This window comes from Poecile atricapillus, chromosome Z, assembly GCF_030490865.1.
Source record: "Poecile atricapillus isolate bPoeAtr1 chromosome Z, bPoeAtr1.hap1, whole genome shotgun sequence".
Lineage (NCBI taxonomy): Eukaryota > Metazoa > Chordata > Aves > Passeriformes > Paridae > Poecile > Poecile atricapillus.
In genome coordinates this window covers 133989520-134004572 of record NC_081289.1, presented here as the reverse complement: position 1 = coordinate 134004572, position 15053 = coordinate 133989520, and the positions used below count along the sequence as shown (strand labels likewise).

The 15053-nt window shown below is 41.1% G+C and overlaps 1 protein-coding gene across 2 annotated transcripts in view; it reads right to left on the bottom strand.

Annotated features, from left to right (window-relative positions):
• Positions 1-10457, bottom strand: part of NUP155 (nucleoporin 155) — a 30593-nt gene extending 20136 nt beyond the window's left edge. For both annotated transcript variants that reach the window (XM_058827185.1, XM_058827186.1), the window contains exons 1-14: positions 10199-10457; positions 9078-9215; positions 8654-8750; positions 7525-7595; positions 6589-6681; positions 5637-5803; positions 5098-5203; positions 4467-4540; positions 4075-4166; positions 3861-3958; positions 3626-3778; positions 3240-3340; positions 1663-1833; positions 513-623 (exon numbers count right to left, since the gene is read on the bottom strand). In XM_058827185.1, coding sequence (XP_058683168.1) covers positions 513-623; positions 1663-1833; positions 3240-3340; positions 3626-3778; positions 3861-3958; positions 4075-4166; positions 4467-4540; positions 5098-5203; positions 5637-5803; positions 6589-6681; positions 7525-7595; positions 8654-8750; positions 9078-9215; positions 10199-10334 — 1608 coding nt within the window. In that variant the 5' untranslated portion in view covers positions 10335-10457. The remainder of the gene's footprint in view (positions 1-512; positions 624-1662; positions 1834-3239; positions 3341-3625; positions 3779-3860; positions 3959-4074; positions 4167-4466; positions 4541-5097; positions 5204-5636; positions 5804-6588; positions 6682-7524; positions 7596-8653; positions 8751-9077; positions 9216-10198) is intronic.
• Positions 10458-15053: the final 4596 nt, after the last annotated feature.

Genomic DNA, 15053 nt, shown 5'->3' with positions numbered 1-15053 from the left:
ACCAGTTATGTCCCCTCCAAGGACAAGAGAGCATATTACACTCGCTACAGATACTACACAACACTAGTCATGTTAAAATTGTAATCCACAATAACCTAACTTCTGCTTGTTTCTTGTTTACCTTAAGCTGCTAATAAAAAAGAATACCCACACCAACACATTTCTACAGGCCTTCAAAATATAAAAATCCCTTTGGATGTTTTTTCATGGGAATTAAACTTTTTTAGAAGCTCTTCCTCTCCTGCTCTCAGATGAACTTCTTTCTAATCCAAGAAGAGCACTACACTTCTGTATGCAAGACAGGAATTTCAGAGAAAGTGAATTACATATTCATTTTAGATTTCTCATAAAATGAGAAATTATTTCTCTATACAATATAGTTTTATGTAGACAAAAAGAAGAAAAATTTACCAGTTACTTTAACTGGTAAATGGAACATTGACCAGAAGGTTGCAGCAACAACAAAAGGATAACAAGTCTTCCATTTTTCATAACAGATCAAAAGCTCTTACCTGATGCAACTTGAAAAATCTCTCAATCTCTTCTCCATCTCCACCTGTATTGCTCACAAGGAGATGGCGCAGCTGATCGACAGGTCTGAGTTTATGAAACATAAAGCTTCCCTAAAAGTAAGGTAAAGCAAGTAAGACTAAAGTTGTCTTTACCCTGTTTCATCATAACACACACATTTCCATGATGTTAATCTTTGGCATTCTGAGTTTTCCTCCACTGCACTACTGGATCAAAACGTACCTGGTGCACAAAGCCCATTTCTTAATATCACTAGTGAATCCAGGAAAGGCAGGCTAGTATTGCAATGGCTATAAACTCTCCATAAACTGAGTTAATATTGTTATTCTTAGCTTAACACAAAGCATAGAATATAAGCATATGCAAGGATATGTAGATAATAAAGGCTTTATTCATCTTGCAAATCCTGAAAACTGCCTGGAAGAAAAATACTTGAAGAATTCAAGGCCTGGTAAGACTTCACATTAATCACCTTCCCTGAATTTCCAACTAAATACTGGAAAGGGCCCAATTAATGCCCTTAACAAAAGAGCTGCTATTAAACAAATGCTGCTTGCAAGTCTAGAGTTTGCAAGACATTAATATTTAAACATTATTATAAATAATCAAAGATATTGGTTACGATACTGAGTTGCAAAAATATTGCTAAATGTAATCAGAAAAGTAGGAAATTTCACTTCTTTCTTTTTGAACTTCTTTCACTTATTTTCTTTTCTTTAAAACCCTCTCAAAAAAAACCTTTTTGGGACTTTTTCTATGACAAATAAGAAATTATTAACTCAAATTTCAATTACCAACAATATTTACTTGAACTGTATTTTCTGGGCAGACAGTGACTGTTTCAATTTCACATAATCAAGGCTAAAAGAACTTCCCAGATTTGTATCTGCAAGGGTTTCTAGAGAGCAGCAAAAGCTATCATTACACTGTATAAAAGAAGTTGATCTAAAACACATGAGTAAATTTAAAATAGATACAGATAGTTGCAGCAATCTTCTTCCTGATTCCTTTTCATGTTCATAATATAACCCTTAAAACATATCTAAAATGAATTATGTACAGGTTTAGATGAGAAGTCTAATTTCATACTTAATTGTTCTGGTAACCTATATCAAGAGAAGTAATACTCACTTGGGCTGAAAGCAGAACAAACCTCTTCGGTGGCAGCATGTGTTGCTGCACAACCACAGGTGAATCAGTTATGGGAATAACATCTTTATTTAGTGGTGTTACAATCTTCTGAACTTTAAATTCATCAATAGCAGAAAGAGCCCAGGAATGTCCATCAACACGGGTTGTCATCTGAACAACAGATAGGTATTATCCAAAGTTTGGTACCAGACGTAGGTTTTGTACATCCATAGTTGTATTTTACTATTTACCATTTAAAATTACGCAGAATAGAATCTGCTCCTCACACAAGACAACCCAAAGAAAATAAGCTTTTGTACTGTCTAACAGAAAGTTATCATCAAATTTAGTTATATATACACTGCTGCTTTTAGGAGGAAATAATAATAGTAAGGGAATAATACATTGCTTGAAAGACAGGGATAGTGTTTTACATTTAAATGTAAAACAACTTGCAAAGTAAAGCTGCTACAATATAAACAGCAACCATCTACTAACCACATCAGAACTAAGCACCATAAGCATCATGACTTTAAAAGATTTCTTAAAAAAAGAAATAAAAAAAAGCTTCAACTGAATTACAAAGGTTTACAAGACTTTTTCAGCTGACAACAGTACTTCAAATACAACTCAAGAAGAGACTATATTAGTGCAGACATTCCATAAGACTATGTATGCTAACCAGGAAGAACTGCTGCTCAAGAACAGGCTGCAGTTTTGTTTGGGAAACTTAGCGGCGTGTTGCTGTCTGATGCCTTGGGAAAAAAGAGGTTGGCACTTGGGATTTATGTCTAAGTTTTTGAGGGGAAGGGATCTGAAACAACTATAAAGTTCCTTTGTAAGTTATTAATTAAAACAGCAGATAAATCAAAACCTGACTACGAACATATGATATATTCCCTCCATTCACTCCCAACTCTGCTATTTCTTCAGTAACGCTGTTTTTGACATGTCACACCTCTAACACAGAAGACTTGAAATGTTCTTCAGAGATTAAATATACATTTTCCATGAACTGACACATAAGGCAATTAGCCCCCTCCAAACTTTTCTTACAAACCCAATTACATAACAATCAGGAAAATGAAAGTCAGGAACTGCACCCCCTCCACATGAAATAATGAAGACATTATGTGTGGAATTGAATGAAGATAAGGTATGTAAGTTTAAATAAGGAATTCCAGAGTTTCTATCATCTACATTTATCTACAACCTTTATCAAATTTTATACTGATCCTCACTATTATGGACTGAGGGCCATGTCTTTCTGTGCTTGTGCACAATATGGAGCATTGCTACAGACAACAGAATTTTCAAATATATTAATTAGAAGTCAAGTTTTAGAAGTTAAGGCAATTGCTTTTGACATACAGCTTGCATCAAACTAGAAATCTGTGTTTGAACTAAGGATCCCTACTAAGATAGACTCATTCAGCTTTGTGAAAGTAACCAAACTCCTCATGAAGTTTTCTGTGACCTATTTATTTCTTGCAGACAGTAACATTCAGGCATCTGTTATTAGTAAAGAAAACGAAATATCTAGATATCATCAAATCATACAGAAGTTTGCTTTATACCTGTGTTTCCATCATTGGCTTTTGAAAAGGGAAAGAATCATGATTAACACACCACAGGATGTCATTATCTTCATTTTCTGAAGCTGCCATCAGCAGGACCCCTAGCAAGAATAGCAAAAATAAGTCCATATTAGAAGCAATCATTGTGCGTTAAATGCAAACTCATGAATTCATTCCTAAATTATAAAACTCAATCTTTAAGTTATTATCATACAATCTGAACAGGAAACGGTTATCTCCTGGATTTGTATGCCATATGGTACTCCAAAAAGTCACTTTTAACACCATTTGACACCTAAAATGTAGAACAGATGTCTGTAGGGATAAAATTAATAGTGACTGTCACACTCAAAACAATCTCATCTGAGCCATGTTCCACTGCTCACCTTTGCTATAAAGAGCTCTGTGAACCTTTGCAGGCTTCTCTACATTTGAAGAAGCTGAAAACCCAGGCGGCAATCGGACATGGACCAAGGTTAACATGGAAGGACGAGCTGTTGGATGTTTAAATTGTGACGTACTAAAATACAGTCGGACACCTGAACAAAAGATAAAAAGGGTCAAAACTTTGCAGATACCATTTATCAGTTTAAGTAGAGTGGAATTAGCATACTCTTTTACCTGCATGTGTGATTGCTAGTAGTTGACAGTCTATGGATTCAGAATTTTCAATCACTGCTATTTGAATAATAGGCTTAAATACAGAACGATCAATTGTTCTGAAAAATAAAACAAAAAAACCCCAATACACTTTTGATCTAAATGCTTCAAAATTGTACTGTGAAACTGTGGGTCTTAAAGGAAGCCTCTTGCATTGTAAATGTCATCAACATACCTGGCAATGCTCCCTGCAGCAGAAACTATAGCATTTTGTGAAAGAGAAGTAACCCTGGTCATTCCTTGACCATCTTGTCCCAAATCATAAACCTGCAATTCAATAACACAGCTTAGTGATTTATAAATTAATAAATTCAGTCTCACTTATCAAGAAGTAACTCAAGCTGTATTTCTTTTTGTACTCATGCTTCCATAGAATTGAGGCTACTCTTTCCTCAGAAAAGAAGCAACTGAAGTCTTCAGCACACACATTGCTACAAAAAGATAAATAGGAGTAAGGGCCTGACACAGCTACAGAGGATTCTCAGGTATTGAGGTAAACTTACAAAGGTACCTGTACATTATTGCACACATTAATAACAGACCAAAGAGTCATAAGAAGTCACATACTTGCAGGACTCCTTTTTCTGAGCGGGTGTACAAGATATTTCGAGAGTTGTCAATGGCAATTTGAACTACAGGATCTGGAGAGGGAGGAAAAAATGGAGAACCGGCAGATCAACACTGGACTTTGGAAAGCAAGTTTAAGACAGAATCTCTACAAAATAATGAAGTGCAAGTTCACAAAAACTGCACTTTCATATAGGACTGCTGCTCTAAGTGATTTAAAACAGCAACTAATACAACTGTTAGTAAATAAACAACAAAAAAAAATCCCAGAGCAAAAGCCTATAATTTCAAAATAACTTTTCACTAAGCAATGAAAGAGGGTAAGATTATTCACTTATACATTTTTCATGTTTATGGTGATACCACTAAACGTGTATTAATTTTGTGGTACGGATCACTAACTTTAGTCAGAAATGTCACTTTTTCAGCCTTTGCTACCTATATCCTGAACTAAACATGCAATCTGTCTTGATTTGTGCAATTCTTTTATAATGATGAACCACTGCAAATGTCATTGACAGTAACTAAATGCTCTGAGTAAGCAATACATTCAGACTGACTTCTTGGTAGTATTATTTTAAAAAGTTACATTTAATTATTGACTAATAAGAACTTTAACATCAGTACTTACCATCCTCTGAGAATGTGAACTGTAGCAACGAAGGAATAAGAAAAGACAGTGCACTCTTTGAATGATTGATTTTTCTACAGCGCTGACTAAACCAACCTGCTTCAGCCTACAATTTAAAACAAATATGGCATTGAAAGAAAAAGTAAAACACAAACTGAATGAGGAGCAATATTAAAAAAGTCATTCAAAGGACGAGTATGAAAACAAGTAAAGATCTAACAGGAAACTACGATTTTAATTGAACAAGTGTGTATTATTTAATTGAAAGAAAAGATCATTAAAAGGAAAATTTTGCATAAAAAGCTCCGTGCAGATGTCACAATTTGAATTTTTAAAGCTGATCAAAACTGACTGCACTGCTATAGCCCACATAAATACTTCTTCAAAAAATGCATCTACCCTAAGTTGTGCAACCAAGACATGCAACACAATTATAAAAGGAAAGAGACTGCAAACTTGACAAGTTTTAGAACTATTACTGCTGTGATCCCACAACAGTGAAACAGTGAAAAAAGCCTGTGTATAAAACCCACAGTCACCTGGTATGCTACTTCATATAAGCAGCCATCTTTTCCTGCCAGAAAGATCCTCCCATTATCCGTGGATGTTATTGCCAGGATGTAGGTGTTGTCAGTAGGGAGAGAATACAGGGGATCTGGTAGCAGCTGCATTCCTCCAGATATGCTGTCATTGAGCGATCCAGTACCTTCAGTAAACAAATGAACATCCTCTTTCATTTTTAAGCTGTTTTAATAAATACTACATGTCTGTGAAACATTTCAAACACCAGAAAAAAAATTACAGTAAGTTTCATAGTTACTGAATATATTCACAAACAGCTTTTGTCCAGTGTGAACCACAGAGTAACAAATCCACTCCACGTAGGTTTCCAAGGAAGGAAATGTTATGTTTTTCATTTCTACAGACTGTTCTCTCCTCTAAATCACACCAAAACACGACTTTCAACTTGTTTTCTCCTTTACATCAACATATTATTAAAAAAAAAAAAAAAAGCAAGATGTATGTTCTCTTACTTTCACCAAACAATTTTTCCTCTTAGTATATAAGGCATAAAAACATGTCATCAGGTTCTCAGTTTTTATGGTTGGAATACCAATGCAAACAAAGTTAATGAATTCTATTCACCAGTTTCAAGACTCGTGTTCCTGTCTTCTCTCCCTCTTCGACATGCTGTTTAATTAATAAGAGCACCTGTTCCAAAAGCTCTGTTTACATTAAATAGGCAAGTAATAAAACTCAATGCTTCTCATGGAGCCCATGATCCAGCAAGTGCACCCACCATAAAAATTATCTTCCCTGTTTGCAACATAATTTGAAGATTTAAAAACTAGCAAGACACTTGTCACCTGGGTTTTTTCAAAAATTTTTGAATGACTACTAATAAAACTGCCATGTGTAAATACACATGGGAATTAACACACTGCCATGTGTTAATACACAACTGGGAATAAGGGGAGAAGAGAGAATTACCTGACTGTATATTAGAACAATGAAGCCCTAAAATCACAATATCCACAGGAGTAGCCAGGACAAGTAAGTGTCGCACATGAGGCTGGAAGATACCTAAACAAAAAGAAGAACGTTTTAGTTTAGAAGCACCCTGCTTCTTTGATCACAATGATGTAAGCAAATAAGTCCATTGGAAAGCCACATCAACTGATTAGACAGAACAGTCATACATTAAGCCTAACAATCTGCAGAATTCTAGAATTAGAAAGAAGTATCAGCCAGCAGGCCAACTTCCACTACGTAAAATACAGCATCTTTAAAATGACATTTCTCTTACCAACATGCTTCTTTTAAACTCAACTCACTTGCCAATTCAACTTTGACTTTACTGTTATCTTAGCAGTAGATACTGAAATAACTGAGAGCTAGAAACCAGAATCTCATGGAAATTATCACTTGACTATGTAAATTTATAAACAGTATAAATGTTAAAGCATGATGTGGCAAAAAATGCAAGCTTATCAGTGTAAGTAATTGTTAAACTATACATTATTCTTGGCTCATAATTCATTTTATAATGTTTCTAGAATCAAAACAAACCCATACATTCTGTTATGTATACATATATTCACATGTACAACTACAGGTTTTTACATATCATAGAATCATTGAGTCCAGAAAAAACCTCCAGGACCATTGAATCCAATCATGAAACTGAATACCACCATGTCAACTAAACTGTAGCACCAAGTGCCAAATCCATGCATTAAACTCATATGCATGCTAATATCTACACATATATAAAGCCCCAAAACATACTTTGGTTTTTATATTACTTCATACTGTATCATTTGTATAAAACACAAATATATATATAGATATATATATAAAGTCTAAAACAAATACTCAGAAGGTTCAGTACTGTCCAATTCTAATCTCTGTCATAATATTCCTTACCTGCCTTTGGCTTTACAAGGCCCACTGCAAGAATGGTTTCACTCAGGCCATCAAAATAAGCCAGATCTCCTCTGTCAATAAATAAAAACTGCATGAAGTTTGTCATATAGAATCACATAATAACAAAGTAAATAAAATAATGTGTATTTAAAAATTACTAATGCTTTAGCCACACTCTGAAGCTTTCAGTGAAAGCCATTTAAGTGAAAGGCCATTTAAGTTGAAGTTCCTATAGTTGAGCTTCAAACCTGAAACCCAACTGCAGTATTTTATATTTTGGATTTTCACGCAGTCAACTCTGAATTATATAATGCTGCATCTGCAGTATTGATTAACATCAAGAGAAGAAAATCACATGGGATTTTTTTCCTCCATGAAAATTATGCAAAAATTCCCAACTTCTTCCTCACTATATATCACTAACACCATGCAGTGCTGTCTTCTTTGGGGAAGTATTTCATACACTCTGACACAATGTCAATATATAGATAGTAGCTAATCTGAACTTTATTTTTTTCAGGAAATGCAACAATACCTACAAAGCAATACTACACAAATGCTTACTGTGTGAGCAAATAAAGAAGCAAACAAGCAAACTATAAACTTATCAATGCCATTTCAAAATGTAATGAACTTTTCATTATTAAGCAACTTACTTTCTTAAAATAAGCAAGGATGGAGAGCTTCAATTACAATACTTCAAAATGCTAATGCCCTATTCCCTTACCATTGTGCTGCATTACCCACTGCACATGCATCTCAATACTTACTAAATCTACTTATAAAAGTTAGGCAATAGAGGAATTTTTATCTACTTTTTCAGCACAAGCAAAGCCTTTGTATAAGAAGTGAAGAAGTAAAGAACTTTAGAATATTAGATATGTCTGACCCAAAGCAAATACATTTAGTTTTCTCTCACCTGTAATGACTTGGCAGCAATATTACTGACTCTTATGGATCCTTAAATACCTAGTATTCAAAAGCTTAGTAAAACCTAAATGGAATTAAGATCACTGAAACTGAACAGCACACTTCCATGCTTCCAGTAAACGATCTCCCACTACTGCAACTGCTTATTTCTGGTATAATACCAATAGAAAAACATAATAGAACAACATCCTCTACATACCCATCTTCATAGTTCCACATAAAGATGTCACTGTCAATGGTCAGCCAAGCTCTGCTGATCTCTGGAAACACTCCCATCATACAATTGCACTGCATATCTGAAGCACTGCTGATGTAAGGATTAAATGCACTTTGGGTAGAAATGGCAAAATCCTCTTTTTAAAAAAATAATTTTAAAAAAATCATTAATATACAGTACTACTCAATCTGGATACTTCAAAATTCTTCATTTAGAAACCAATTCCACCAACAACTCTACACAAATGTACCTCGTTATCACTTTGAGTATTACTAAGAGAACCTGAAAAACATTCAAGTTTTTTGCTGGGAGTCTGACAAAAAGTTTGGGGAAGAAAAATATGGCAGAAAGACATTTCTAATACTACCTCTTACACAATCTAAGACATTTGTTTACATAAGGATACGTCCAAACTGCTCCACTAGCTCAGGTGGAAGTGGGACTCGGCGGACTGGGCTGATTTCTGGAAGATTGGGTATTGACAGCAAACCTGGTCCTTGTAAAGGATAATCCATATCTGACATACCAGATACAGTAGGGCTACCTGCAAGAACAAAGAAAAAAACAAACAAAAAATTCAAACGTCTTGATGCTGCAGAGACTTTAAACATGTAATCGGACAAAGGTTTCTTCTGCAGGAGCAAAACCACAATCAATAAATCTAGGTCTCAAATGAGGTAAGAGCAAACAGATTTGCAAACACACTCTTATAATAACTCACCAAGATCTCAGCCTACCCTTTACTCCCTTTTTTCTGCGCAGTGATTTTTTTCACAGTATGGTCAGACATTCACATGAACAAGCCAGAAGCACACTCCTTCACCTAGAAAGACTGTCTGTATTTCCAGTACAGACTTAAAACACTAACATACCTGCACTATTTTATGTGCTATGTATCCACGAAGCTGCCAGAGCAGTTACACTGTGGCCCATCACTGCACAAGAGAACCCAGATACTCTGTTTGCATCCCGCCACCTCTGGATATATACGACTAGAATGCCTCTTTAGAGCCCACTTTACCAGCCAGTCGGCACTAATGGAGAAGGAAATGCTGCCTCCATGTGTTAAGGAGAACAAAACGTATTTTTGGTGGAAGTATACCCTAAAAGTGTGACACAAAGCTGCAGACAATAAAAAAGTCACACAAGCTTAAGAGAGCTTTCCAGGCTACTTGTAAGTTAGGCATGGTTGTGGGCACATGGCTACCTTAAGAGCATTCTGCACGGGACTTCCCAACAGAAAGAACAGAAAAATAGGGCCGTTTTCGTCTCTATTTAGAAGGACATGAGGCAGCTAAAGCCCAGCCCTCCTGAAGTACTCACATCCACAGCTCTCACCCCCGCACTGAAGCGGACAGCGCACGGCCCGCACCCCACCCCGCGATGGAGACGCCTCCTCACACCCAGCCCCAGTCTCCGAGCAGGGCCCACAGCCCGCACGCGTGTCCGGCCGGGCCGCTCCGGCCGAGGCCGCCCCGCGGCGGGGCCCGGGGCCACAGGGACCCCGAGCGGGCGCTCCTCGCTCACCTGGCGCCGGCACCGCCAGCAGCTCCGACAGGTCCGGGTAGCGGCGGTCATCTTGGATCTGCCGGTCGATGATGCGGCCGGCAATTTCCAGCGCCTCCTGCGCAGCGGGCGCGGCCGGGCTCGTGGCGGCTGGCATCGCGACGGAGGCGACCCCGGCGACAGGAGGGCAGCGCCGACACGGCGATGGCGGGCCCGCGCTCTCGCGCCGCTACACCGCCCGCCCAATCCCGGCAGGCCCCGCGCGCCAGGCCGCTTCCGGCGGCGGGAATCGGGGGAGGGGAAGGGAAGGAACGGCACTGGCGACGGGCAGAGCCTCAGGAGAGGATGAGTGGGAGAGCCGACTAAGAGGGAAACCTCATCAATGTGCTTAAATAGCCAAAGCGGGGGAAGGGGTGCCAAGAGGATGAACCAGGCTCTGCTCGGTGGTGTTGAGCAAGAGGTAATAGGCAGGAACTAATGCACAGGAAGTTCTACTTGAGCACGAGGAAGAACTTCGTTAATGTGCAGCGACTGAGCAGGGGAGCAGATTGTCCAGAGAGGCTGTGGGGTCTCTCTCTCTCTCTGGAGATATCCCATTCGTTTGGACACAGTCCTGTCCCATCTGCTTTGGCATGGCCCTGCTGAAGCAGGGAGGCTGGACCAGTTGACCCACAGTGGTCTTTCCAATCTGACACATCCTATGATCTGCTCGAACAGGCTGGCTAGGGCTGCGTGCCCTATTGAGGCGTCCTCAAAGCCACATGAGGTACAGGCGTGATCTGCTCGGCAGCCCCAAGGAGAGCAATGGGAAGCGGCTCCTGGTCTGTGGGTGGCCCCGGGCAGCTTCCTGCCTGCTCTGCAGACACAATGGCTGTGGCTGGGCCCCAGTGACTGCATCTGCTCAGGTGCCCGGGCTCCTGATCCCGCCTCTCCCTGCCCCGCCCCCACCGCCTCTTTGGCACTGCTCTGAGCTTTGGCTGCACTGTAGCCCCGCACCCCCTGCATGCCGAGACGTTCTGCCGTCCCAGCTTGCTGCCCCCGGAAGTCCTGCTGATTGCTCCAGGGGTGTTTGTGCAGCGAAGCTTCCCTCCCATCCCTTCTCTTCCTGTCCCGGCCGAGCCGCCATTGCCGCCCCCTCCCCGCGCCACAGCGCCCCCTGCAGGCGCGGAGGAATCCGCGTCCCGCCCGCCGGGAGCGCCAGCGCCCCTGCCGGCCGTGCCCGGAACTGCACCGAGGGGAGAGCGCCTGCGGCCGAGCCGGCGGGCGCTGTGTCCTGTTCCGTTTGCTGCTAATGCCGGAGTTGTTGTTGTTTGTTTGCTTTATTGTACATACTAGTAAAGAACGGTTATTCCTAGTCTCATATCTTTGCTTGAGAGCGCCTTAATTTCAAATTATAGTAATTCGAAGGGAAGAGGTTTACATTTTCCATTCTAAGGGAGGCTCCTGCCTTCCTTAGCAGACAGGCGTCTGCTTTCAAACCAATACGAAACCCCATCTGAATATGTTCCCAGGTAACTTGCTCCAGGTGACCCTGCCTTGGCAAGGGGCTTGGACTAGCTACCCTCAAGAGGTCCCAGCCCTAATAACCCTGTGTTTCTGTGATTTTGTGTGCAGTGATGTAAGCCAAAACCAAGCTTACATCAAGCTCCTCCAGATTGGAGACCCTCCAGACCTGAATAGGGGTTTGAGTGCAACTTTGCAATTGTTTTTTGATTGTTCATCTGTAACTGGCTGGACAGTTATGATTATGCAGTTGCATTGTGAATATTGGACATTTGTCTAATCTTTTGTTTTAAGGAAAAGAGAAGATAATCCCAGGGTGAATGGCCTGGCTGAACAAAAACCACCAGAAGTGAAGTCAGCAGGACTGAGCAGTAACTGGGGAAAAGGTAATTCCAGGAGCGGATGATCGTGTCCCATTAATCCCATTAACCACCTACTCAAAAGCGATGCCAGACTCAGCTGGAAAAAAAACACCTGCACTAATAGCCATGAGAAATAAGATATACAACCAGCAAATAGCAGTTTGAGTACTAGTTAATAAAGTTACGTCATTTGCATCTGATCAAGGTTGATGCCTTTGTTTGTTAAATCATGTTAGTAGTGTAAAGCTCTGATTATCATGAGGTCAGCCTTTTGTGAGTTAACACCCAACTCCCTACTCAGCAGAAACAAGAATAAAGAAATAGAAATACAGGGATAGAAATGCCTCACCTAATTGCAAATCGCACACTGGGTAACAAGTCCATGTTCAGAACAACATGGGGACTCCCAACGCATGCACAGTGCCTCTCTTCAGAGCTAAGGTGTAAAAGCAGAGTAAATAGCCTTTGTATGGCATCATCCTGATGTGACTGCTGTTTTTCCAGCATCTGGGGTGACACGCCAGTGTGGCTGTATCAGGTTTTTAACTTAATGAGGCTGGGTTTCTGTTAAGTGATATGTACGCTCTGAACAGCATACACATTCACAAAATGTTACAGGAAATTTTGGGACTGGGAGAAAATTTGGTTTCCAAAGGAGTTTGGTTTATAAATTACATTTGCTGCCTAAACTGTACTGACTTTATGCTCCTCAACTAGTCCAGCATCCATTCTGGGAAGCTTCACTTGTTGGCAGAGGTACATAGCACAGGAAAGGAAATCCACCCTTGCCCTCTGCTTTGCAAATATAAAGTTAAACCTCACACCCTGCAGGATTTACATCACTGTAAAGGTTTAACCCCAGTTGAGCAGCCAAGCCCCAAGCCGCTTCTCATTCACTACCCCACTCCCCATGATCAGGGAGAGAATTAGAAGGGTAAAACCCCTTTGTTGTGTTGGGGTCAGAGATGCAAGATATATACCTTTATCTGTAATGCCTAACTCTGACACCCAAGAAAGCACTGAGTTTCACATAGCACCATGGAGACAACAATTAGAGTTAAGCAGAAAAGACTGAAAATGTGTGTGAATTAGAAAGTTTCTTGAGTCACTGGATGAATGGGTTGAAGTTTAGAGTTTAAGGTAGTTTAGAGAGCAAAAGACAAGATGGAGGATTTAGGGTGTTGTCTCTTGTCCTTCTTCTTTCTTCTTCATGTTCTTCTCCTAGGGGTTTTTGGGTAGTAGTAAGTGATTGGGTAAAAAATGCTGCAGTGCAGCACACAGGTGTTGGGTCATTGGGTCACTAAGAAAAATAATTTAGTTGGCATCTGTTAATTGGGTAAATGGACATATAAAAGACCTTGAAGAAGATCTTTGTTAGCCATTTTACCCCTTTTCTATCATAGTGCACATAGCTCCTTGTACCTTGTAATGCTGATAAGAAAAAAATAAACTGAGACCAAACAAGAGAAAACTGCCTCGTCAATCTTCAGTTCAAAAGGAAAAAGAACCTAATCCAAAAGTCCCTAACGAGACAAATGTCACCCAAACTTGGGGCACTTTGAACTAAAGGTTCCTGTTGAGAAAAAAAAAAAAAAAAAGAGGAAAAAAAAAAAAAGAGAGAGAAGACAGTGGAAAGCTGGAAAACTCCCTGGAAAGGGGAAAAAGAAGATCTCGGTAATCCCGGTGCTGATGAGAGTGGACAAGCCAAGCCAGACGCCTGTGAGCTGTGGAACGGATCATGGATAGAGGAGCTGAGAGAAAGCTGACCCTGAGGTCAGGTAAGACGTCAAAAGGGAGCAAAAATATGGGAAATAGTATGTGCAGAGCTGAGAGGGAGGTTTTGGCTATCTTGGAAGCTATGGTAAAGGAGCATCCAATCTCTGTATCCGCGGATGAGCTTAAAAGCCTTCTATCCTGGATACGGGCAGAATTCCCTAACATGGATTCACAGAAAATTTTTACCCCAGGCCTGTGGGATAACATAAACAGGACAATATATGAAAAGGCCACTCATAGAGACCAGGCAGCGACTAAACTTCTAACGGCTTCTAAAGTGATTTATAACGTAATCGTCAGTAAATGGGACTCTGAAACCCAGGCAAGGGACACGAGGGGTCCAGATACAGGAAGGGAGACCCTGGTGGATATGCCGGAAAAGGCTGGGTCTGCCTCTGCCCTCAGTAATTCCATGGCGATCGGGACACCTTTGGCTCACAAGACAACACCCGAAGTGTTGGAAATCCTTTCAAAGGAGGAAATTACAGCAATGAAAGCCATACAAAATGCGGTGTCTTTTAAGAACACTGCAAAAGCAGGTGACGGGGAAGAAATAGAGAATATGGGTTCAGATAAAGAACAGGCGGGCTTGTCTCAGTCAGCTGCGGAATTCTTGGAATTCTTGCAGTCTGCTGAGGCTGTGAGAGCCTCCCTGAATGCCCTTTTAGCGAAGGGAATGTCTAATCCTGTTGAAAACCCAGAGAAACAGTCGTTTGAAGAAGAGGGGGCGATTCTAACACGCGAGCAGAATCTGCAAAAAGGGGGTTCCGGCGGCTCGGAACTTTTGCAAGAGTGTCTGGGTTCTTTTGGAACTGTTCCAGCGTCCGGTATCCTGCTGCAGGCAGAAGTGGGAGGGGAAACGTCCTTGGCCGCCTGCGTACCGGCAGCCGAGTCCCTTTCCGGCCCTAGGGGGGTGGAGTGGACAGCCCTGTCCCCCCTGGGAGGGTACGGGAGGCTTCGGCCCGACCCAGAGCAGCTCGGGACCTCTATGGGCACGGCGGCCCCTGCGCCCCGCCTACCAGGGGTGTGCTTTGAGCCACAGCTGCCAGTCAAGGTGACGTCAGCAGTGACGCAATCACAGCCGGAGCTCTATATCCCGCCCACGTCACCGCCCCCAAGCCCGCCCTCATCAGGGGCGTTCACTGCAGCCTCCGCAGCGCCTCTGCCCCGCCCACTGACGGCAGCGGCACTGCCCAGCCCGTCAGGGGGAGGCGTGGCCCCGCCCCTCTGTGGCC